Below are 26,622 nucleotides of genomic sequence, written 5' to 3' on the forward strand. Positions count from 1 at the left end.
AAGACTTGCAACTAAATTTATCCTGAAAACTGACTTGAGTTATCCTGAGAGACTCGTCAAACTGAAACTTCTACCTTCAGAATATAGAAGAGGGATATTGGATCTTTGTTTTTTCTTTAAGTGCCTGAAAGGTTATATTGATTTCAATGTTTTGTCACATGTAAATTTTAAGACACCCAAATATAACGTCAGAAATAGGGAAGCTACGCTGGTGAAAGGCCTATTTAAAACTGATGTTTTTAAGTTTTCTCTCTTCAATCGTAATGTAGACCTGTGGAATTGCCTACCGCTAGATATCAGAACAATTTCTCATCATTGAAGAACACTATTAACAACTTAACCGACGTAAATAAGGACGGATTTTTATAATTGATTAATAATATATTGTCATGATATTTCACACTATTTGAGCAAACTTGAATAATTTATGTACATATGTATATATATAGCGGTTATAAATTAATGACAGGAAGATCGTTTCACCATTACTCTGAGTTTCACGCAGCTTGCGCTGCGATCGTCAGACGATTTATTATTAATTGCTAGTTTATATTATATTTACAATAAGTGGTAAAAACAATAGGTATATATCTATATATATTTATATATAACATTAAGTGACTAGAAGGAAACACATGATTCGCTGCAACTCTGAGTTTCGTGCGTTAAGCATTATTAGGCAGATTTAATGAAGAAGCAATCCTATATGCTAGTATATATTTACAATAAGTGGTAAAAACAATAGGTAATTATGGCGTGATATTTACAATAGTTGAGAAAGGCGTAATATTTAGGTGAGAAAGGCAGTGATTACAACAATGGGAGGCGAAGTCTAAGAGCGTAGGATAATAAAGACTATTGTAACAACAACAAACATATGAAACACATGTATGAACTGCGGTTATGAAACGTATCTGTGCACGATCCTTCGCAGTAAAGCACTATTTAAGCAATAGTGAAAATCAGACCTGAAAAAAATGTCAGGCCTCTACGGGATTCGAACCACTGACCTCTGCGATACTAGTGCAGCGCTCTACCAATTGAGCTAACAAGCCAACTGGGAGCAGGCCATCAAATTAATCCGACATAAACCCGTAGATGATAGATCAAACAGCAACAAACATATGTATGAACTGCGGTTATGAAACGTATATGTGCACGATCCTTCGCAGTAAAGCACTATTTAAGCAATAGTGAAAATCAGACCTGAAAAAAAAAAATTTCAGGCCTGTACGGGATTCGAACCACTGACCTCTGCGATACTAGTGCAGCGCTCTACCAATTGAGCTAACAAGCCAACTGGGAGCAGGCCATCAAATTAATTCGACATAAACCCGTAGATGATAGATCAAACAAGAACAAACATATGAAACATATGTATGAACTGCGGTTATGAAACGTATATGTGCACGATCCTTCGCACATATACGTTCACATAACCGCAGTTCATACATATGTTTCATATGTTTGTTGTTGTTTGATCTATCATCTACGGGTTTATGTCGAATTAATTTGATGGCCTGCTCCCAGTTGCCTTGTTAGCTCAATTGGTAGAGCGCTGCACTAGTATCGCAGAGGTCAGTGGTTCGAATCCCGCACAGGCCTGAAATTTTTTTTTTTCAGGTCTGATTTTCACTATTGCTTAAATAGTGCTTTACTGCGAAGGATCGTGCACATATACGTTTCATAACCGCAGTTCATACATATGCTTCATATGTTTGTTGTTGTTTGATCTATCATCTACGGGTTTATGTCGAATTAATTTGATGGCCTGCTCCCAGTTGGCTTGTTAGCTCAATTGGTAGAGCGCTGCACTAGTATCGCAGAGGTCAGTGGTTCGAATCCCGTAGAGGCCTGACATTTTTTTCAGGTCTGATTTTCACTATTGCTTAAATAGTGCTTTACTGCGAAGGATCGTGCACATATACAAAAGACTAGTGTAGTAGGATAGCGTCAATTGCTCCTTGGATAAGATTTGTTTTCATGTCGGCACTTGGATATGAGTTCAGAACGTTTGTTTAAGAGATTGCAGTTGCCGTGTTTGATGATCATAAGCTTTTCAGTCAAGCAAAGGTCGCATCGTTTGCTGGAATTGTTGTAGGGGCTAGCTCTTGCGATGATAGACCATTTGATATTAAAGTTAATCGTGTTGTCCTTGAGGTGCCAGACGTATTTCGAGAGTTCAGTACTGTTAAAGTGTTTCTTGTGGTTGAATGACGCCTTGTGCTGTGTGTATCTCTGTTGAAAAGTTCCTTCAGTCAGGCCGATGTAGTTCTTGGTGGTAGTAATGTTATCTGTCGAGGACGTTACTTGGGCGTTATAAATAAGGCCGTAGGTTAGGCATTTGTTGTCAAGTGGGCAAGATCCTTTTGATCTGAAGTTGCATAGGCTGTTGTTGCTGCCGTGGGTGTTGTTGTTAGAAAGTACTTTCTTGTTGTGTTTGGTAATAATGGCTCCCATGTTCTCTGTCCAACTGTAGCTCACTTTGACGTTGTTTTTGTTGAATAGGGTGTGTTATTTGTGATGTCGAGGGAAGTGCTTGGATACAAGTTTTCGAAAGGTTCTTCCGATGTTGGTTTTCACGTTGCTGTTGAAAGGGGGGGTTGTACCAGATAATGTTTCTTTTGCGGTTTCTTTTAGGTCGTGCGGTCTGTTTGTGTTTGTTGTATGATAGAGTTTCTGTTTATCCACTTGATTGGAGGGCGGTGTCATAGATAGTCTTTCCTTCGTTGAATTCGTCTTCGTTGCAGGTAATGTCAGAAATTCTACGGTTAATGGAGTCGGGTAGCTGCACGGTAATGTTAGGAGGGTGATTAGACTTGGCGTTGATGTATAAAGGCTGGTTGTTAGGCTTTCTGTATGGGTAGCATGTTCCGTGGTTGAGGTGAATGTGACGTCGAGGTAGACGACAATCTTGAGGTTAGTTTGAATGGTGATGTTCGGTCCGTGGTTTTTGAAGTGTTTAGGATGTCCTTTCTAATTCTGTCGGCTTGTGGTCCCGGGGTGTTCTTGAGTACGGCAAGTCCGTCGTCTCTGTACAGTCCAATGCTTTCCTTTCCGTAGGTGTTACATAAACCGCTAAGAATGAATAATCCAACAAGCTCACAAACTTCCGCGCCGTCGTAACTGCCCATCGTAACGTCGAAGGAGCCGTTATCTTTCTTTATCCATGCTGTGCCGTTGTTGAAAAGTAGCGATTTTCTTGAGTGCATAATAATGTCAATGTCGCGGTCCGATATGTTAATATATTGTTTGGCGAAGTTGAGGGAGTTTGTTAAAAGCTTCTCTGTGATGGAAGGGTAGAAGTATATATACTAGCAGATATACTGCATATATATATATATATATATAAATTTTGATGAGGTATTATACCTAAAACGATTGTCCTGCCCTTAAAGTTGAGAATTTGAACTTTACGCCAACGCGATCACGGAAGTAAAATCTAAAGCACGTAACACCTAAATTTGTTTTTCTTGAACGATAAACTTCCTTACGCTGTAAGGGAAATTTTACATTTCATGAAAGAATGAGGAATTCAACCTGGAAACAGTTCTTAAAACCATGCATTTCGTTTCAAATCCAGTATAACTTGAAAGAGAGAAGAAGGAATTGCATGCCTTAGATTTTGTCGTTTACTCCCTATTTGTGATCAGCCAGAATGAACATTGGTAGCACGTTTTTGTTATTATTGTCAGTGCTGTAGCCTTTAGTGAGAATGCGAGTCGGCCACAGTATTTATAGAACTAACCGGGAAAGCAATTTTATTTTTCAACTAGAGTACACTCAGGTAGCACGCGCTATATATTTCGGGCCATGCTTCTTGGATTATCTTTTATTTGCCCTTAATAACTTGAACTTCTGACTTCTTGACCGATTATCGCCGACTCAAAGTGATTTACCTTTTTCAGAGTATTTAGAGTTTCATAAGAAGAAAATCTCGGTCACCCGAAGGACAAGATTTTCTTAGTCTGAGCCTTTTTTCTAAACAAGGAATTATGTCAAACAGATTTAGCTTCAAAAATTATCCTACTCACATTTTGTCTCAGGTTTCCATTAAATTTATCAGCCGAATTTCAAACCTTTTTTCATCTCTCACTCTCTTCGTTATTAAAATGTTTATAAACACGTAACAACATATTCTGATCTTAATAATGATTTCCCAGAATTTGCTACACAGTTATGCGTCGATCGTTTCGAATCTTTACCATCCTCCACCCCCAACCCAGCAAACCACAGACATTTGACTGTCTCCTTATCCGCGGGGCTGGGGAATTTATATCCTTCCCTGGTTCACGTGGCGAATTTGAACCTTCCCTGGCTGGGGTGGGGAATTAGAACCGTAAGAGGCTTGATCTTCTGACTGACAAATTCAGCCACGACCTCATATCCCACGTTAGTATTTACACATACGAAAAAGAGAGGAATTGTGTACCTTGTAGGTTTGTACGTGGCGTCCATCAAGGCCAGTTCACTACTTTATCTTTCAAGCATTCGTTGTTGCCATGGCTCTTGATGAAAAAAGAGAAAGGTCTCCCCAGCAGCTCTAGATCTTGGTTTATCTCTGTCGTTAATGACGACGTCTCTGGTTCTGTACAAAAAGTAGCTTTTGGGAGACATAGTTAGCCAGTCTTCAAGTTTTCTAGCCAGTGCTTCTTGGTCAGTCATCATCGCAATACTTCACTGTTGAAATTGCCATGGTAATATAGTTGCCATGGTAATGTGGTTACGCAAGTCCCGGCGACCAGGGTAGTATCGCCTGTTTGTCTTCTTCGGTCTTCGTTTGTCGGATTGGCAAGAAAATAATTCTTATCGCACATACTCGTCAATGGACCTTTGCACCTCAGAAAGGTTGGTTATGTTTTCTTTTACAAGCTCGTACACTTTGTCGACTACACGTTTGTGGACGTATTTTGCTATCGTGGTCGACTTCCCGACAGGGTGGTTGACATGGGCGGAGCTCAAGGGGATCTTCGCGTAGAACCGCGTCGAAGTACGGAAACTAAATTCCAGGTCCCCGATTTTTCAATCATTTCTTTTAGAATTGCCCTCTTAGCCATCACCAAGCCATTATCCGACAGGCACCTTGCCTTATCAGCGAAGTAATAGTTATATACCTCAATACAACGGATCTGCCTAAAGGCTGAGCAATCCAATTTTCTCGAATTCTGCAAATTTATTCTGCTCTTGCTTGCATAGTCGTGTACGTAATTGTTGTCTTTCTTCAAGGTACAACCTCCGCGGGCATCCTAAGCGATACATAGGATCTAAATATAGATCACGGACTTGTTCTATGGGGGCAAAATTTATATTTCTCTCAGTAGCGATATCTTTTTGGATTTGCACTGACCTCGCTGCTCTTTACCCAAAGAAATGTGAGGTCAACACCCTTCCCCTCACATTTCTTTGGGTAAATTGGGCATAAATTAACACATAAAACTTAAAATTCCTGTTACGTTTTGATCGTCGTAAATAGAAAAATAATCAGTCTGTCTGAATGAGCTCAAATTCAACCTCTTGTATACAATGTCGAGTTTTCACTGCTACAGATTGAAAAGGGATGGCCAAACAAATGTATGGGGACATTTCCGCGGTTATTTTCAAAGACAGGAGGTGCTGACAAATGAACAAAAAATGTTGTGCAACATGTCTTATTTCCGATTATTATAAAGTACAAAGGTTACAATTGGGACTTTCGCATGGCGCTAAGAACCCGGCAATAAAAACCTTTGACCCAAAGCCCATCACCAGATATCGGGGACATTTCGAGCCCATTACGAAATGTGAGCGGTATATCGTTTTACAGACAATTCAATATGCCGGCAGTGGAAGTGGAGCGAACAAGTAACTTTTTATTTTCGTAAAACCCCAAGAGAGAAAGGCCTGGTACCTTTCTATCCCAGAAAGCCAAAGGAGACGTCAAAACAAGGAAAATGGCGGCCAAGTTGTCCAGTTCCTAGGACTTGTATCTTTCGTGTTCTTTCTTCCTAAAATTGGGGCATTTAAAAATGGCGTATTTGGCTTTTGAGCTCTGTGAAAATACGAGGAGTTCCCCGGCTCTAGGAAAATTTGTGGGCAAACATGTTCGACCGTTCACGAGCGATTTAGTTGGGCAAACTTCTGCAGAATGCATATCGATCCACGCAGTTGCGAATCTTCATAAGGTTGTTCCCACGACAAAAGAATTGTAACACCAAGTCGAAGCAGATTATAAGAGTTTATATGGGAAAAAAGAGTTAGAATTATGAGTTTACTCATATACCTTGGGAAAAGGTAGGCTTGAATTTGAGGATTTCTTTTTCGTAGCGATGGACGCTTTAACCGATGCAGGCTGCATTTCCAAGTACGCAGCGAAAGAATAGCCCATTCTTGGACAGCTATTTTGAAAAAACAATCTTTTCCCATACATTTTCTTATACTGTTTCTGTTGTATCTTAGGAAATTCAAGGACGAAATTATAAAACAAACCAAGCAATGAACATGAACATTCCAAGATTCCTTTTATTCCTATTCTTCCCTGCGCAGGCGCATTCATTTATACGTAACACAACAATGAGGTAACTTAATATAATGTAACACAAGTATAACAAAACAAGGTCACGATATAACAGTTTCGGCGCCATTTTGATTGTAACACGAGAACCGCCTCCACCATGTTGTCCCAAATTTCTGGCAATGCACAGTTCGCTGACCGTAAAAGTAGAGATAGATGAACAAAAAAAAGAATAACAGCAACAACAAAACAAACACAAAGAAACTCAAATGAAATAAAAACATGGAGTTCAGCCGTAGCAGTCGCCTTTCACAGTTTGCAATAGACTGCCATCGGAGAATTTATCACAAACTCTGAAAGAAAGAGGTGATTCTTATCAATCTAAATTATTCCTGAATTAGACAGATTAGAATTGGAAACCAGGCCCTTTGTACTTCAAAACACTGAAAGAAAAAGTTACATACCTGTTTGAGAAAATCTTTTCTGGTTTTTCTCATTTGAACGGCTTTCTGTAAGTACATAACACGCTGAGTTCAACGCCTGAAATGATACTAACAAATCACCCATCTCTGCTCTGTTTCCTTCGAAATATCCGAAGCAATAATCGCCCTCAACAGAAAAGCCATTGAGCTCTTCTTTCAAAAAGTCGACCTCTAACTCTTTTAACGTTGTTAGCTTTTGTTCTTCATCCATTGCAAAATTTTCGGCAACAGATGAACTAGATTGCGAAAACCAATTCGCGCCAAATTTGATTGACGATTTTTGACAACGGGAAGTCAAGATGCATTTTTTTCGTCACACAGCAAATATCACACTTTCCTGAAGCCACCGACGCCTTACCCGATGCTTTCGTTAGTTATTAGAGTAGTAAAAAATATTTCTATAATCAACGCTTTTGAATTTTTTATAACTTTTTATGTAGCGAAGTTTTTTGTTAAAATGTGGGGGTTGATAACACGATTATTTAATGCAACTACAAATGATTTGTCTCTAAATGATGTATTAAAGCTATTTCACCGCTGACCACACATATCTCAGACTATTTTTCTTGCCCCGCTCGTCGCCCTAGTAACCCAGTTTTCGACGTTGGCCCAATAACACAACAGCCAACCACCTCTTCGAATCAACGGCGAATTGCCTGGACGAGGCGACAACGAACCACTTCAACGAAAGATCAGCGAATTGCTCTAACGAGATCAGCGCAACAACAACATCGACCGTTAAGGTTCAGGAAGCAGGAACGACATGCTTGGAGTCTTTTTGCTCACTCTCTCAGTTCTAGACAATACTTTTTCCGGTGAGATTTATCCCGATGTCTGGGCCGTGAAAATTCCCGGTACTCGACGAGAAGTGGAGCTTTTTGCTAGGAAGCATGGTCTCTCTTACGACAGTCATGTAAGTACAGTTTTTCACGTCAAAAATAGGCCTCTGTTTTTTTGTTTTTTTTTTTCCGCTTCAGGGAAATCTGGCTTAGACATTATTCGAAAGGTTTTGTTTAAGAACTTGTGAATAGCTTTCGATATCACATACCTTCAATTTCAACTCGGAGTTATTTGAAAGCCTAATTTACACCGAAGGCCTGACTTTAAAGGAAAACGCTTTTGAGTTTCGCGGAAAATATTCAAGTTCGGGCCGGGTACCGCAAGATTCGTGTAATGTGCAATCCTCAGAATATACTTACATCATAAATGCCCAAGTTATTCCCTCTAAGTGGACGAGTCGAAACGATGAAATACCGTAACGTAACGATGAAACGCCGTGACGAAGCAGCGAAACGACAAACGACGACGAATCAGTGTTATTCTAAGTTATTATAAGTGTTGTTATAAGATTTCCCGAAAATAGAACCATGAACCACGTTCCTCTTCAAGATGGCGGGGTAGCGCTTGTTCTCTCTCATTATCTATGCTGCGTTTGTAGTTCAAAGTTCCAACGACGGCTTTCTAGACGATCCGGATAGCATTCTCTTTAGCTGCCGAACTATACTGCTGCCTAATAGTCCACTATGCGAGGTGTATCCACAGAAAATTCGCTATTTCAAACGAAGATTGGCCTACTACAGCAACCTTGAAACATGCTTCTCTCCTCCTTAACCCTTCTTGGTAAACATTCATCTCAATCCTGGACCCGGATCGAATTTAACCCAAAATCAGAAGGAAAGTTTTAAACGCAAACTCCCCTGTATCTCTTTTAACTCGAGGAGTATTGTTAACAAGCGACTTGAACTAAACAGTCTTCTCGCTTTGAAACCTTACTAACTTAACTGGTCACCATTACAGAAACAGTTTTAGATTAATCGATAAACAGCTCATAAATATTCTCCGATTCATTCAACGTACAAAGGAGAGATCGCTCAAGACATGGTGATGGAGTTCTTTTGGCTGTTCACCAGGGTTTGTGCTGCATTAGAAGAACAGATTTCGAAACTAATTGTGAAATTCTATGGTGCGAGATAATTATTGTAAGAAATAGACAACTTTTTTTGAGAGACATGTTTCGGCATGCTTTTGCCATCTTCAATCAATGAGTAACTGAACGTGAGTAATTATATAACAGACAAGTAGATGAATAAAATATTTACAGTATGATGTAATACAAAAGCGGGTACTAATTACAACGTGACACCAAACATCAAAGGTGTAAACTAAAATGCTAGAAAAGTGTTATAATGCTGTAATTGTTTGTTAAGTTCAGGTTTGATCTTATTTATATAAAAAAGCTTCTTTGAGTTTTAAATCAATCGAGTTGTTAGCAGAATCCAGAATACTAAAGCAAGAAAGGGAGTATTTGTTCTTACAAGAAGGAGATGTGTTGAAATGCTTAAAAATGTGCGAGTTTTTATCGCTTTTCGTCTGCTCCTTTATCCTAGTAGAGAAATGGCGACTAGTTTCGCCAATATAATGGGAATTACATCCCGCACAAGAAAATTGATAAACTACCATGGATTTTAGAGCATCAGGAGTACGATCTTTAACACTGAACATGTTTTTAATTTTAAAAGAAGTGAAACTAGTGTAATATTTAGCTCCAATTTACAAAAGCGCTTAGTGAGTTGTCGGAGTTTAAGGTTCGCTATTTTAGAATAATAGCCGACAAAAGGGAGTTTAAAGTAACGTGTATTATTGTCATCAATGTTCCGGCTATTTTGAGAGGAGGACCCGTCAAGATACCGCTTGAAAGTTCTTTCAATAATATGCGAAGGAAAAGAATTACGTTTTAAAGTGTCGGAAAGTTTCTTAAGATCGTTTTGAAGGCCGGAAGAGGTGTTGTTGATTTTGTTGTCTATTTCTTACAATATTTATCATACTTGCTACTACTACGACCTTGCGAGATAATTGTTATTAAACCTTATTCAAGAATACCGGTTGGGGTATTTTACAGACCTTCGAGCGACATCGACTACTTAAAAGAGTTGGAAAGATCTTTATCGCTCATAGTGGTAGTAGTGGTAATAATCTAAGTATCCTTTTATTGGGTGACTTTAATCTTCCCCAAATTGTCTGGTCCACTCCATCACCTACGTGTCGACAGTTTGTCGTCTACCAGTTTTGCGATATCACTGCGGATTATTTCCTTCATCAGTTGGTACTTCAACCCACCCGCGAACAAAATATTCTCGACTTGGTTTTCATCACAGCCCCGGAGTTGGTAAAGGATCTGGAAATTTGTCAACCTGTCGGGGGATCTGATCATTGCTCTATTGAATTCAAGCTAAAATAAAAAATTCAGAGACCAGAACGTAGCTGCAGATTTGTTTACAATTATCGTGCCGCAGATTGGCTGGGTCTACGTGAAGACTTTTGTAATTTTCAGTGGGACAGTTCATATCTTATGGAGACTGTGGGTGATGCCTAGGATGCTCGGAAAACTTTATTTTTCCAAGCTGTCGAACGTAATATTCCATCAAAACGTCTTAAACCTCAGCACAACGCACCGTGGTTAAACGCCGAGCTAAGGAAATTAATTCACAAGAAGCATAGATTATGGAAACGAGCTAAATCCTCTAGGGATCCCGCTAACTGTGTTAAATACAAAAGGCTAAGTAACAGCGTGAGAGACCAATTAAACAAGGCGCACTGGAACTATGTCAACAAGTTAACTGCTTCTTTCAAGACCAGCCCTAAAAGATTCTGGTCTTTTGTCAAAGCACGCACAGGTAATCGTAGCGTGGCAAGCTGCATCGAGTATGAGGGGAAAAGAGCATATTCACCTCTTAACAAAGCTAACCTTTTCAACAGTTTATTCCAGTCTGTTTTCATCAAGGACTCAGAAGCAAGTGATTTCCAGAATCCTAGTCAGTTGACCGATCATGTTATCGGTGACTTATTCTGTTGCGAAGAAGAAGCGTCGAAACTACTTTAATCAATAGATGTCAACAAAGCATCTAGCCCTGACAACATTTCACCAAGAATACTCAAAGAATGCGCTATGGAATTGGCTCGAACACTGACAGACCTTTTTACTTTCACATTGTCTCGAGGGAATATCCCAACAGATTAGAAAGCTGCAAATGTTGTGCCAATATTCAAATCTGGCAAAAATAACTTGGCTGATAACTAACGTCCAATTTCATTGACTAGCGTCGTGGTGAAAATATTAGAGCGCTTGATCCACAAGCACACTATGAAGTATCTGACTGACTTCCAACTGCTAAACGACAATCAGCATGGATTTGGACTATCAAGATCTTGTGTTACTCAGCTACTTCAATTAGTACACGAGTGGCTTCAGGTCATGGATAAACTTGGATCAGTGAACGCAGTGTTTTTGGACTTTGCCAAGGCTTTCGATAAAGTCTCCCATGCCCATCTCCTCCACAACAACAACCACAAATTTTAGACGCGAAGATTTCCATTGTATTTGGGTTACGTCATACTTTTAACAATTTGATATTTAGATAGTTTGATACTGTTACTTATTATGTATATATTTTGTTCTTAGGTTCATTATTTATGCACGACCCCACAAGCTGCATAGCTTTTATTACTATCGTGCTAAAATAAAGGTTGTCTGACTGTCTGAATGCTATGGTATCAAAGACCAGATTTTAAATTGGTTAAAGTGCACCTTAACCCAAAAACATTTTTTCGCTTAACGAAATAAGCGTATTTTTTGGAGTATTTCTGTACAAAAAATTTTTTATTTTCTCAAATCCTCAATTTTCTGTGCCCTTTCAAAATACGGAAAATCGGTCGCCATCTTGCCCCACGACCGAGTTTAAAGAGGAATGGCTCTAGCGGGTAATGTGACGTCAAATCGAGAACACGAAAGTCTGCATTTCACACATTTGTACTTGTTTGGGAAGGTTGTAGTCAATATTGTCCGAAAATATGCCGACTAAGTGTGTTGTAGAAGGATGTAGCAACGTGCGAAATTTGCAAGAGGGTATCGCGCTTCACGTAAAGGAAACAGCGTGTAGTGATTAAAGGACAAGCACCTGATTGGTTAAGTGTTACATCTGGAGTGCCTCAAGGGAGTATACTTGAGCCTTTGCTGTTCCTTGTATACATCAAAGATCTTCCATACTCAGTAACCTGCAACTCAGATTTGTTTGCTGAGGATACAGTCCTTCATCGCCACACAAGAAATAGACCGGATTGCGATCTACTTCAAGTGGATTTGTCATCTGCCTCAGAATGGTGTAAGAGTTGGCTTGTTACTCTGAAGACCGAGAAGTGTGAAGACCGAGAAGTGTGAAGACCGAGAGGTGTGAAAGCTTTTAAAGGTAAGAGAAGACTCCACAATGTTAAAAGGTGTTTGGTGTTTTATTTTGCCGACAACTGTCAATAAACTGACATTCATAACTCTTTACCCTGCAACAATTTCTTACAAAACAAGCAATTTCTTTGTACAAAGGTTTTCCCAGCAAGACGAATTTACTACAGATACAGAAGAGATGAACATGGAGGAATTAAAGGAATGCTTGAGGAAATTTTATATGTCTGCAAGAAAACAGGACGGAGGTTATTATAATAAAGCATTTCTTACCTCGATCAGAGCCGCCATAGATCGGCACTTGAGCAACGAGCCACACAACAAGCCATTATCGATAATTAGCGACAGCCAGTTTACGGAAGCGAACAAAGCTCTAATTTCGTTTATGAAAACTCTGAACAAGTCAGGGTAAATTCGTTCTACAGTCCACAAACCCGCACTAACAACCGAAGCAGTTTCAAAGCTCTACGAAGATTAAAGTGCGTTTCAACTTTCTGTAAACTCACTCACTGTTCATTCATCAGGCATGAATTGAGGTCAATAAATTGCCTTTAAATGGCTTCCTTTTAACTATTGCCTTTAAATGGCTTCCTTTTAATTATTGCCTTTAAATGGCTTCCTTTTAATTATTGCCTTCAAATGGCTTCCTTTTAATTATTGTCGAGATCACTTCCTGTGTATATACTAAAACAGTTATTCTTTTAAATCACGGTAAATAGTGGCTTTCGGTAAACAGTCAGCCACTAATAACCTCGATTTCAAAGAATAATTGTTAACTAGAAGTAAGCATAAGTATAAAATAAGGCCTAAAGTTGCCCGTAAAAATTATTTTAAATATTAATTTTTTCATAGATATATCAATGATTTGAACTCTTTGCCTTCTGATGTAACGTCATCTCCTAGTATCCAGTCTTTTAAAGTTTCGCTGATTAAGTACCTGTGCTCATAGCTTACCTTGTAATACTAGGCATAGTGTTATTAACATCGGTTTATGCATTATTATTTTTGGAGGGTATGTCTTAACATGGGAATTTGGTTTCCCCTACTAGCATCCTGTTAACCATTTTTGAATTTTTCTTTGATTATATATGTATTTTTTTTTTAGTATTAGTTCATTTGTATCAGTTATGTATGGTTGCGAACTGTAATTAAACATTAAACATCCAACTGTGCTTCGTACAGTGCAAATAACGCGCGAGAAGAGTACAAATATCACGCGAAATTTGTACTCCAGAAATATCCGTGAAATTCACCCGCACTAAAAAATAACAATTTGGCGTGTTGGATAATAAATCTCTTATTACACGTTTTGTCATGTAGTATCGTTGATTATTATCCAACTACACTTCGTAGAGTACAACTAACGCCATAGACGAGTACAAATATCACGCGGTATTTGTACTCTAGAGTACCGGTTAAACAGGTTTTCCCGCATCACGCAAGCGAAGAGTAGAATTGTAGTTATGAAAATAAAAATTGCGGACAATTTGAATCAGATTTCTGACGACGAAAAGTCAGAATGGCTGGCAAATATACATCCAAGTTTATTAGATGAATCCAACGAAGAAAAAGAGCTAGACGACCTGGAAATTTCTTATTTTAATGAAGAAAATAGAAACAACAACACGACAACGCGCTAATTCCATTCCGCTTTGCATACTTCTGTCACGCACTCCCCGTAAATAAATAACCGTGAAATTCGCCCGCACTGAAATAACAGTTTGGCGTGTTGGATAATAAAAAACTTATTAGACGTTTTGTTGTGTAGTATCGCTAAGTATTTTTACTTGTTATTTGTATTTTGCCTCGCCATACGGGCTTGTCAAAATACGGCACAACTCGTAAAAATACTCAGCGATACTACACAACAAAACGTGTAATAAGATATATGTATTTTTACTCGTTCTTTGTATTTCTTTGTATTTTGACTCGCCCTACGGGCTCGTCAAAGTACGGCATAACTCGTAAAAATACTCGGCGATACTACACAACAAAACGTCTAGTAAGATATATATATTCGAACTCAACGAGTCGGAGAGGCCAGTCGATGAATCGTACTGACAATATGACGAGACTTCCATGGATAATAACGATCTTTAATCGTTGCATAAAGTGGTTATTTTTGAAGTATTACTGTTTTGCGAAAGGGACAGCTTTTACTCGATTATTATTTTTGGTTCCAAAGGGTTAAAATATCGAATACACGTCCCACACTATTACTTGGGACAAAGTAAAATTTTGAGTCTCCATGAGGAATCGAACCTCAGATCTTCGGATTCCGCACTCGGACGCTCTTCCACTGAGTCACAGAGACTATAGTGAGTAAGGCCCATTAAAAAGTTCATTTAGGACACGTTTCCTGCTTTGCTCCATTTTGTCCAATTTCTCTGTCCCACGCTCGTGACAATACAAGAAACATCCTTCTCTGTATGAAGTATGTTTTTCGCAAAATAGTAACTAAAGGACAGTTATTATTTTGCAAAATGGGCTATTTTCACCCCTGATCATTCTTTTTAGGTAAAAAAAGGTTTAAATATTATGAGCTAGGATATTACAGCAGATCTTGGCCTCCTCTCTAATTGTATTGAGGTGTATCTTGCAAAAATGGATTCTTCTAAAACTACTACTTCAAGTACTCAGTTTTGATTAAATAATAATGTGCTGTATAAAGTTTTCAAGATATTAGAAAAAGTAGAAACCTTAGTGGTTAAATATATTTTGTGACAAATAAACAGTGACATCATTACTAAAAGGGGAACATAGTCCAATTTGCAAAATAGTAACTCTCCTAAAATTACAATTTATGCAAAATATATTTCATTATAGCTAAAGAAATAGGAGATGACCAGAATTGTTAATTACATTTTTGTGACAATGTAAACAGAGACATTGTCACTGAAGGGTGGAAAAAGTCAATTTTGTAAAATAGAAATACACCCCAATTGTACCTTGAGATTATTATTTTGCAAAATGATTACAAATCGTCATTATCAATTGACAGTCACTGCCATGAAAATAGCAATAACGATATTAGCACTATATAAGTTTTATCATTATTATTATTATTATTATTATTATTATTACTATTACTAAAATCCTCCTGAAAGTTTTTATTGCTTACTCCTTTTGTTTCATTGCATCTCGCCTGGTTTCGTTTTGTTTTGTATTACAAAGCAGAATTAAGCCGTTTTAAATGGCCTCTATAATTCTAAGGAAATATCTCTGTCACAAGGAGCACAGAATTGCTGTAACTAACAAAAATGCTTTCTCGTACATGTTTCAGCTCTTCGAGGACTATCATACCTTGAAAAAAGTTGGATTGGAGAGAAGGTCAGGAAAGACGCAGATATGGTCAGAAATTGATTATATATTAAATTTAGAGCCAGAGGTAAGAATAGTGGTTTTAGTTTCATGTTCCTAACACATCTAACTTTGGTCCTTATGCAATAATAACCGTTGCATATATTCATGGAGGGGGAGTTTCCTTGTTAATGGGCACTCTGGAACAGTGTCAATTTTTAGAAACCAATATAGTTCAATTCTAGGAAAGGTGGGGAACTTGAGGTGTGAGGGAACCAATGTGATTACACTGCTAAATTATAATTCTCCACAGAAGTGGCAGGAGGTATCAATTTCATGATAAAAAATAAAATGATCGCAACTCCAAAAAATCATCTTTAATTATAAATAATATCATCATGGTTCTGCCTAGGTTGAGTGGTTTATGCACCAGAAAAAGAAAAAGTACCAACTGTTATCAACAGGAGACCCAAGATTTCATGAGGAATGGTACATTGTAAGTAGTGTTTTCCTAACATTAATTGGTGTGTGAACGTGTTTGACTTCAGACAAAATGATTTTCCATCACTAACTACCACAAGAGAGTACAATCACCAACATAATTTCAAGCACCATTACTGCAATGTATTAGTAATCACCACCATTAAATACATGTACACGCACCTCTTATTAACTGAGTTTGAGGTCCATACTGTAAGTTACAGACCAAGTTTTCTCCACTCCTGAGTCCAAATAGACTGAGAGCTACTGAAAGATTATTATACATGTAGGCAGTAAGGGTTATGTTGAATTTTAACCCTCACGTACACATTTAACTAGGTTCGAACCCATAATGAGGAAATCACCTTTATTTACAAGAAAACAGCAAGTCATAGTACTTTGTAATCATCTAAAAGTGTCTTGCATACATGTTGTAATTTGCTCATGTGCAGTAGAACTATTTGTGATGGATTCTAAGGTTTGCCATAAAAAAAACATGTTCATTGAAAGTTTACTATGACCTGCAATATTGGATTTTGAAGTATTTGGGATTTCCAAATCTGTGCTGTGAGTTCAAAATTAAATGAATTGTTCACATCAGATTGATATGAGCTTGCCTTCCATAAAGCTTTTGATGAGAAAAGTTCATTTGCCTCACTTCAAGTCATTAACTTTGACCAGTTGAAGGCATTTGTTAATTGTCTTATCTTTTAAGAATTTTCATAACAAAACTGCAGATCTATTCCACTTTTCTGTGTTCACAATAAGGTACGATACCGATTGAGAATCAAGGCTCGAGTGTCAAGAATGAACAATTGAGATGCTTGAAGAACTTTTCAAGGATCTCCATCTGCAGTTTTGAGGAAACAATAAATATCGAGAATCCGCAGACAGTTGCAAAATTTCGTAATTCATTTTATTTTTTCTAAAGGACCCTCTTAATGAACCTATTTTAAGAACTATATCAAAGAGTTCTATCGCGCCTTTTTTTCCCGAAAAATTGAAAAGTTCAAAATATGCCTAGATGGTGGTTGTCCCCCCCATAAAGCACTGGAAAATTAAGCAACTTCGGCAACTTCGTATGCTACAACGCAATGCACAATGAAATCCCGCTTCTTAATTGTGTGTGCTAGCAGATTGTCCTTTGATCTCTTGGAAAATATTAATTTATTATTATGTTGTTACGTTTAAGTCAGAATAGTGACCCATTGAAATAAAGTACTTCGCGTCTTTTTCGCAGAGGTAAAATAAAAAACCATACATTTGTTATCAAATCTCTTTTCACTTCTTCAATTCTAGGAAAGAGGTGAGGGATCTGCAGAGCCAACATATAATATCATTTCTGCCTGGGAAGCAGGCTACACAGGGAAAGGAATTCGAATTGCAGTAGTTGACGATGGAGTCGATGGCAGTCATCCTGAACTGAAAGACAACTATGTAATTATTTCTGTCCCATTTTCATTCCCTCTTTTCTGTTTGAATGTCAGTTGCCTCTTCTGTGCTAGAATATAAACCTGTGATAATCATGTAGAGCTGTAAGTTTACAGACTGTAAATGCCTGGCAAAAATCAGCTTTTGAAACAGCCTTGTAGGTATAAAAACATAGTCGTCATATTTTTCTACTCAACATATATATTTAATACATAGAGGTAGAGCGATGTATATATTGTGGGAGAAAAAAGACAAATAAGCTACAAGTTAGAAGTCTGTTTCGTGGTTGCACACTCATCCCCTGGATATGGTTTCACAAAGGATCCAGATTTTATATTCGAAGGCCTTGTTCGCAGTGCATTTTATCCAGGTAGATTTCTTAGCATGCGCAAGCTCACACTTTGGTATTAGGCCATTGCACTCAACAAATAAAAAGCAAGGAAACTTCATTACTCATCAACTCCTTGCCTTGACAAGTTTGAGAAGGACTATATTATGTTGGACTTTTTCCTTCAGAGAGGTGAATGTTTGAAGAAATGCAATGGAACAAAAGTAAAGGGAGGAGAGCTTTCTCTAGATAGGTTTGGGTTTTGTGATCTATATGGCCCTTTAAGGTCCTGGATTGCAGTTAGCAAGAAAAAGCAAACCCTTTAACAGTCATGTCCCTTAATGTGCAAGTCCTCACTGTGTAACGATTAGGACCATGTCATCATTGTAGATAGCTGCTGTAGTGGAGGGTTTGCTAGGCAGTTACACAGTTTTCTTGAGGATATGAAAGAGATAGATCAAACACTGATGAATGGAAAAACTCTTTAACTCGGGACATGTAGCCAAAACGCAGAATACATGTAGTTTGGTAACTATTCAACACAAATCGTACAAGGCCGTAAAGGATAATGAATTTTGTTGAACAGTGTCATCTTCTTTAATTGAAAATGCAGAAGTTCATAGTGCCCTAAGGTTACAAGGACTCTTGGCCTTCGTTTAAATCAGTGTTTACTTTTTATCTGTCTATTTATCTTCATTTATTTTGACTATCATGTCTCATCAGAACTGGGGATTGAGTTATGATTATGTGGAAGGCAAACACATGCCATATGGCACTGCGGTCTCAGGGTGAGTAGGTCATAATAATTTGGATATATCAACAAAGTTGAAATGGTAAATTGGCCACCGCAACGATTACAAAAGCTGACGTTTCGAGCGTTAGCCCTTTCGTCGGAGCTCCGACGAAGGGCTATAGCTCGAAATGTCAACTTTTGTAATCGTTACGGTGGCCAATTTACCATTTCAACTTAGTTTATATATCCAAATTATTTCGTTATTCCCACCGACGCAGCCCCAAACAGTTTCTTTAGAAACTATCACCCTTTATTCATGAGTAGATCATAGTCTTCATGGTATTGTTAGAAATCAAGATAAAGTTTGTCAAGCTTACAAAACTTCGGCGAGTACGAAACGAATACATACCAAATGAACAATGCTTCATTTTGTAGTTAGAAACGAGCAACGCTTTCCTTTGCTGTTAGAAATGAACAATGTCTATAATTTTCATGGTGTTATCGGTAACAAACGAGTGCCTTAGTGATTAAGACCTCAATTTGACTGACTAGTTACAGTATGTAAGTCTGATTTTTTAAGTCATTGTTTCTTCGGGCAACTTGCTTTTTTTTTTCGGGAGACACGACTAAAATTTCAGGCAACATGGCTCAGGTTCTGGGAGTCATGACTTCAGGCGAGATGACTCTCACGTGACTTGACTGTAAACGCGTAAGATACAACAATTCTTGAATGCAGTCTTCCTTGTTTAGTGAGAATGGTTGATGAGTGGTTAAGTTATCATGGTTATCTGTTAAAATCCAAGGCTGCAATGGAAATCACCAACCAAATCTTGTGTGTTGTCTGCATGAAAATATAAAGCAAATACATGTACACGGTAGCATCACGAGGAGTTAACTGTGTGTTTGTAGAGAATAGGAATTGCCGCAGCGTCACCATATAAGATAATTATGGTATATTGGCTCATATACCATAATGGCTGAGCCAATAAAAAGTCTTGAATTGCATTATCCAATGATCCAGTTTTTAATAATTTGGTTTATTTTTAGTCATGGCAATGCAGTTGCAGGGATCATAGTTGGAAAACGTCATAACGGTGCATGTGGAGTAGGATTGGCCTATGATGCCACTGTAGCAGGTAACCTAATGTTCCTTTTTAACGGAGTCTGACAACTAAGCGCTTATTACAGGGTGACCGCTAAATACGGTGCTGCTGAATACAGGTTTGACGGTAAAGCCTTTCTTATTAAGAACACATATTCTTTTAAATATTGCATTGTCTTGTCTCAGGTATCCGCATCCATGATGATGGCACTATGTCAACTGATGCAGCACAATCCGCGGGCTTGGTTCATAAACTAGACAGTATCGACATATACTCTAACAGCTGGGGGCCTGGGGACATAGGCTGGCATGTAAAGGGTCCAGGACCGCTCACCGAGAAAGCCTTGGAACGAGGCATAAAAGAGGTATTGTATTAACCCTTAATATCACAATTTCTGATTGTTCCTTCTCCCCCTTGTTGCGACGCATTTTCTTGTAAATAGCTACGAGAATTTGAGTATTCTCATTATCTGTTTGCTGAATGATGTATGGATATTATAGGGAGATTGAGAAGTTACATTTTAATCACTTCTGGAAGTGAAAGGGTTGAAAAAACTGAGCGTCCGGCATGATTTATCAACCTCTCAATTGTTAGCTCGTTTGGTCTTCCGTGATCATCTACTCGATAGTTACCTTCCTGGTTGAGTGTGTTTTTCTCGTAAATACTGAGGCATAATGGCGCACGTTAAGCCTCCTGTACTTTCAACTGAACTAGAGTGAAAATAAATTCCTGGAGTTGTATTTTGTACGGTCTAAAGAATTGTGTAAGTAAAGGTTGATCTCTAGTAAAGTCAGGTTGCATTTTCTGGTTCACCTTCATGGGATTATTTTATGTAAACCGTAAACGAAGGCACAGCATGTACATGTAGTATATGAACGTAAGTCAGTAAGCAATGCCTTGTGTTATTATTCTCCTTGAACTCTTAGCGTTTGACGTAAATACACTTCACATGTCTTGCTCCATTACACATTAAATCGTCTGTTCAGATTTCGGTTTCTTCAGCTCCGTTCTCAACCGTGCCATCCTTGTCGCTGGCGAGAAAGTCCAAGACACCTTTGTCGTTTGCAAAGAAATCCTGCAGCAATTTCTCTCTGTCTTCCGTCACTTCGTTGCCATCTTCAATAATTTTCTGCGTTTCTTCGATGACATTGCCATCTTCGTTATGTTTTAATCAAGGGTCGGAATGGCCTGGGTGCTATCTATACGTTTGCAGCTGGAAATGGCGGAATGTCAGGAGACAGCTGTGCCTACAGTGGTTATGTAAATAGTATTTACACCATCGCCATCAACGGAGTAAATAAAGATGGATCTCTTCCCGTCTATGCTGAGGAATGTCCTGGAATCATGGCTACTACGTACAGCAGGGATACGTTTACAGGATACGGAAAAGTTGTAAGTGGAGTAAAAGAGCGACAAAAAGTCCTTTATGAAATCATGTATGATTTGTAAAGCAGTGATTTACGAATACACTGTACATTTTTAATTCACTATTCGTTCTCTGCCGCCTTGTAAATTAGTAAATACATGATTGTCCAAAATAATGATATCTAAAATTTTCTTGACAAGTACGGCCGTACCCGTCTGTTTTGAATGGGAAAACGAAAGTATTGAAGTTAAGTACTGCTCCTTTGAGTGAACTGGTCGATACCTACATAAGTTTTTTCGACGTTTTTTTTTTTTTTTTTTTTTTTTGAGGTTTATGAACGTACAAGCTTGACAAAAGCTAGCACAATTGCATGTGAAGATCACTAAGGGGTATGAGATATCGCTAATTATTATCCAACTACACCTAGACGAGTACAAATAACGCCATAGACGAGTACAAATATCACGCGGTATTTGTACTCGTCTATTGTAGTACCGGTTAAAGTGGTTTTCCCGCATCGCGCAGGCGAAGAATTAGATTGTAGTTGCGAAAAGAAATAAAGTGGCGGACAATTTGAATCATATCTCCGACGACAAAGAGTCGGAATGGCTGGCAAATATAGGTCCAAGTTCATTAGACGAATCGAATGAAGAAAAACAGCTTGACGACCAGAAAATTTCTTCATTTAATGAAGAAAATAGAAACAGCGACACAACAACGCGCCAATTCCGTTCCGTTTCGCATACTTCTGTCACGCACTCCACGTAAATGAATATCTGCGAAACTCGCCCGCACTGAAATAACAGTTTGGCGTGTTGGATGATAAGATATATTTATTATCCAACTACACTTCGTAGAGTACAAATAACGCCATAGACGAGTACAAATATCACGCGGTATTTGTACTCTAGAGTACCGATTAAACAGGTTTTCTCGCATCGCGCAAGCGAAGAATTGAATTGTAGTTACGAAAAAAATGGCGGACAATTTGAATCATATTTCCGACGACGAAGAGTCAGAATGGCTGGCAAATATACATCCCGTAAATAAATATCCGCGAAATTCGCCCGCACTGAAATAACAGTTTGGCGTGTTGGATAATAAATAACTTATTAGACGTTTTGTTGTGTAGTATCGTTGAGTATTTTTACTCGTTATTTGTATTTTGACTCGCTCTACGGGCTCGTCAAAATACGGCACAACTCGTAAAAATACTCTGCGATACTATACAACAAAACGTCTAATAAGATTTAGGTATCAGTCTTACGTGATGAATTAATGCAACTAGAAGTTGCTGGATGTCTAAGATACTTTAGTTAATTATACGTTGTTTTAATATATCGTTCAGATAACAGTTGATAATAAAGATGGATGTGTCGATAATTTTGGGGCCACGTCAGCGGCTACCGCCATGGCATCAGGGCTGATTGCAATCACGTTGCAAGCAAAGTAAGACTTAAACTTCATTGATACAGCTTGATGGGAGGGTACATTCAGGTGGTTGAACAGGAGAAACTCACTCCTGTTCTTCCGTTGCCGCATTTCATTGCATTTCAAGGCGTATCTAAGAAAGGCGCCAGGATGCATGCGACCAATCTTTGTGAAGAAAAATTGCCAATGATAACAGAAAGACTTATTTCATCACAACTATTTCAATGTTTTGGGATGAGCCTTCCAAAGGGATTCAATTGACGTTTTGGTTGAAGTTTCTTTTTCGTAATCACTCTAATGAAGTTCATAGTTATCATTATTTTATGTAATGTTTTAACACTTTTTCAAGACTCTACCCCATAAAGATCGACTGTCGTCTTTAAACTTCATTGCTGTTTTCAATGCTTAATATTAATTGCATTTACTTTAACTGATCCTCAACAAATCAATTAATTGTGTAATAAGTTTTCATGTAGTTTGAGAGCGAAGCTCGAGGAAAACATGTGGGCTTCCCGTTCTTCTGTAACAACCGCGAAACGCTCTCATCTTGAATTAAGTTTTAACCGAGGACTTATCGTATCAGACATAAGGTTTCAAAATTGGTCAGTATCACTTGGTTGATATTCTCGGATATCCTTTAGCTTCAGCAAGGGGAATATTCTGTCACGTGATGCGTTTAGACCAATCGCGCGCAAATATTAATTTTTGATGGATTATAATTACTGTTATGATTATGATATCATTATTATTGTTATTATCACTTTCAGCCCTCAGCTAACCTGGCGCGACGTTCAGCACATTATAGCTCAGAGCGCAAGAGCAGCACCGGGTGGGGTTCCGCTCAAAAACGGCGATTGGCGCCGAAACAAAGCAGGTCTGTACGTCAGCAAGTTTTATGGTTTTGGACTTATGGACGCTGGCAAAATGGTGAACCTATCCAGGAGCTGGAACAAAGTCCCTCGGCAACTGAAATGCAAAATCGAAGGCAGTGAGAAAAACAGGTGAGCCTCAATGTTACACTTTTTAGCATGTGATTGAAGCCGGCCTGTATTTTTCGATTTCTGAAAGAACGTGGCATATAAACTGGCAGAAGAACAAAAAGTTTGCTGAACTTTTTTGCTGCCCACCCTATCGATGTAAGTAGACAAGCAACGTTGGTAAAGCGGTGCACCGGTTGAATTCTTTGGAAGTTGAATAAAGTCCTTGATGCAGAACCTCAGTCCTTTTTTTCACTCGAATTATCAATTACAGACAAAGAACTCGTGTAGAACACTCTTCAAGAGATTTTCGCTCCCCGAGTATACCATATTCTCTGAAGAATAATTTTGGTGCCCATTCACTCTTCATTAGTATTACTCTCCACTATGAGTTAATTCGAAGGGAGCATTGGTAAATGCTGTACAATTTTTTATTTCAGGCGTATACCAAGTACTTTTTCGATGAAAGTGCCGGAAGATTGTCCAATCGAATTCCTGGAGCACGTGCAGGTCAAAGTAAATCTTGATTTCTCTCAACGTGGTGATCTGTCCCTGAAATTGAGGGCACCAAGTGGTACAGTTTCTCCACTGACAGGAAGACGCAAAGTTGACAACTTAAGAAGAGTCAATAACTTGACAGACTGGGTTATAACGACTCTGTTCCACTGGAAAGAGAATGCTACAGGACGATGGGAACTCAGTGTTGATGACTTCGATCCAATTACTCCTAGTACAGGTTAATTTAATGATAATCATTAAATTAAATTGAATTTTTTTGCTGTTGGTAGTTAGTTTTACCATTGTTTCTCTCCATCTTTTGAAGTTCTTTTTAACTTAATGAAATAGCGAAGTTGCTGCGTGGAAAGTGAATCTTCTTTGGAAGGCAAGAAGTCTCAGCCATTATTTCGCCGATTGAGTAAAAAGAGAGCCAGTGATCCAAACACTCTCTCTCAAGTTGATTACGGCCCTAGAGTTCAACATTTATTACCTTCGGTCGATTTGATAATGATCAAGTTTTTCAATTGATTTCAGATGCAACAGTTCTCGGATTTTTTGCGTTTTGTCGCACCCAAGTTATGTGTCCTCTCTTGCACTATAGGTACACTTTACGGCTGGTCCTTGATGTTGTATGGCACTTCGTCAGATCCATTTGAACCCGGAGAAGGAGAAGATATCTTCACTATAACCTGGCCAACAAGTTCAGTTACCACTCTTGAACAATCCTTGCCAACAGCTTCTACAGCCTCACCAGGTAGCTTAATCTGTTAAAGTGTTAATCAAGCGGAAATACGTTTTAAAATTGGGATTGGGAAAGGTTGTTACAGACTTCGTGGGAGCCACATTGACTTTCTCTCTCTCTCTCTCTCTCTCTCTCTCTCTCTCTCTCTCTCTCTCTCTCTCTCTCTCTCTCTCTCTCTCTCTCTCTCTCTCTCTCTCTCTCTCTCTCTCTCTCTCTCTCTCTCTCTCTCTCTCTCTCTCTCTCTCTCTCTCTCTCTCTCTCTGTGTGTGATATACATATATATACACAAATGTGAAAGAAGGAAATTATTACCTAGTTACTCGAGTTTCACGCTCTAGGCGATCATCAGACTGAGAGTTGTCTACGAGAAATAAACGGTTAACGGTTAACCGTTTCCACACATTTCCGGTGTGGATTTAAATTGTCACAAACTGTCACACAATAGTATTCTGAAGGTGGTTGTAGGTGGTTTTAGGTGGTTCTAGATGGTTGTAGGTGGTGGTTGTGGGTGGTTGTAGTTGGTTTTAGACAGTTGTAGGTGGTTTTAGGTCATTCCTTAATTACGGTTGCCCGAGGCAATAGCCGAGGGCAACTCTAGCTTCTTGAGTGCTCTCCAAACTTCCCACGTGCTGCATAACTCGATAGTGCACGGCTGAAAGCATGAACCAATTGTTTCAAAACATAACCGGTGAAATCGTGTATCAAATCCGACACGAAAAACGGACATCAATATCAATTGAAGCGAATCGTGACGGCGCTGATGCCGAGTCTCCTATTCCGTTGTTTTTCTCTTTTCGTGCCTCATATAAGAACTCTAGCCCAAGGGAAAAGGTCGAAAAACTGTCTTCGTTTTGGGACTAGTAGCCCGAGTCTGTTTGTGTCCATTATTGTCGCAAAATATATTATGTTTCCCCGCGCTAACAATGGCCATTCGCACAAAAAAATTAAAAATTCTGACGAAGCGATTTGCTCACGCTATCAGCGTGCACTATCGGGATTTTGAGCACGCTTACGTATACTGAATTTGACTGCGCGGCTCTGCTAGCTATGTTCTAATGTAATATCACTGATATCAATGAGAAATCGATGCTCTACGATATTTTTTGTGTTCGATTATACAGTGATTATTCATCAAGGAGTATAGTCTAGGAGTATACAGTTGATTGCAAATTGGTCGATAATTGCTTTTTATTACATCCAAAATGACGAGAATCCTCTGCCACTATATGGGAGTACGTAGACCATAACCTCATCATGTGGAGCCTGTTTGGTGGTATATTGTGATGTAATGTAATGTTTTTTTTTTAATTTTCATAACACCATGGTCCAGTTACAACTATTATTGTAATTATCAACATTATTATCATTATTATCATTTCCCACATATCTGTGTCACTCCAACTGAAAACATCTTTTGTGTCAGGTCCTCTTACTAAATCCTCGAAGATAGTGCCCATGGTTGTCAGAGCGATTATCGGAGGGACTGTAGCATTGCTGGTGGTAATGGCTATCCAGGGTTACTTCTAAGGCGACTTCGGGGACACACTGATCTCCAGCTGGAAGACGTCGAACCGAGACCCGATGATCTCCAGCCGCCAAAAGAACCGAGACCCAATGATCCCTAGCCGCCAAACGAACCGAAACTACGGCATACATCGTACAAGAAACCTTATCCTGCCAAGCGTTCATCCATTGTATTCCCAACAACGAAACCTCCTCCATATATGGTGTAAGGTGCCAAGGAAAAAATATAAATCATCATCAAAACAAAGTTGATTCTGCAGAGTTTTGGAGACCTAAATAGTTTATTAAGGCAATCGAATTAACTAAAAGGAGTAAGAGGAGTACAATTGTTGGACAACAATTTAGATTAAAAAATTTTTCCTTCAGTTACATTGTAACCCTCAATCAAAAAGTTTTCAATTCTCGTACGAAATCTAGAAAATAGGGTAGTTTGTTTAATATAGGTGGCAATGAATTCCAGAGGTTGGTACCAGTGTAACAAATAAAACAATTGCTTAACGGGTA

The 26,622-nt window shown here is 38.6% G+C and overlaps 1 protein-coding gene across 1 annotated transcript; it reads left to right on the plus strand.

The window, feature by feature from the left end:
* The first annotated feature begins 7,720 nt into the window (after positions 1-7,720).
* On the plus strand, positions 7,721-26,622 carry LOC111335108 (furin). The gene is made up of 13 exons (XM_088747928.1): positions 7,721-7,885; positions 15,489-15,593; positions 15,918-16,001; positions 17,285-17,422; positions 18,468-18,532; positions 19,525-19,613; positions 19,766-19,944; positions 20,757-20,972; positions 22,295-22,395; positions 23,145-23,378; positions 23,795-24,090; positions 24,454-24,606; positions 26,018-26,622. Exons 1-13 carry the CDS (start codon positions 7,736-7,738, stop codon positions 26,119-26,121), a joined length of 1,914 nt encoding a protein of 637 aa, XP_088604054.1. The 5' UTR covers positions 7,721-7,735; the 3' UTR covers positions 26,122-26,622.

The sequence above is a fragment of the Stylophora pistillata genome, chromosome 2, assembly GCF_964205215.1.
Source record: "Stylophora pistillata chromosome 2, jaStyPist1.2, whole genome shotgun sequence".
In the NCBI taxonomy this organism is placed as follows: domain Eukaryota; kingdom Metazoa; phylum Cnidaria; class Anthozoa; order Scleractinia; family Pocilloporidae; genus Stylophora; species Stylophora pistillata.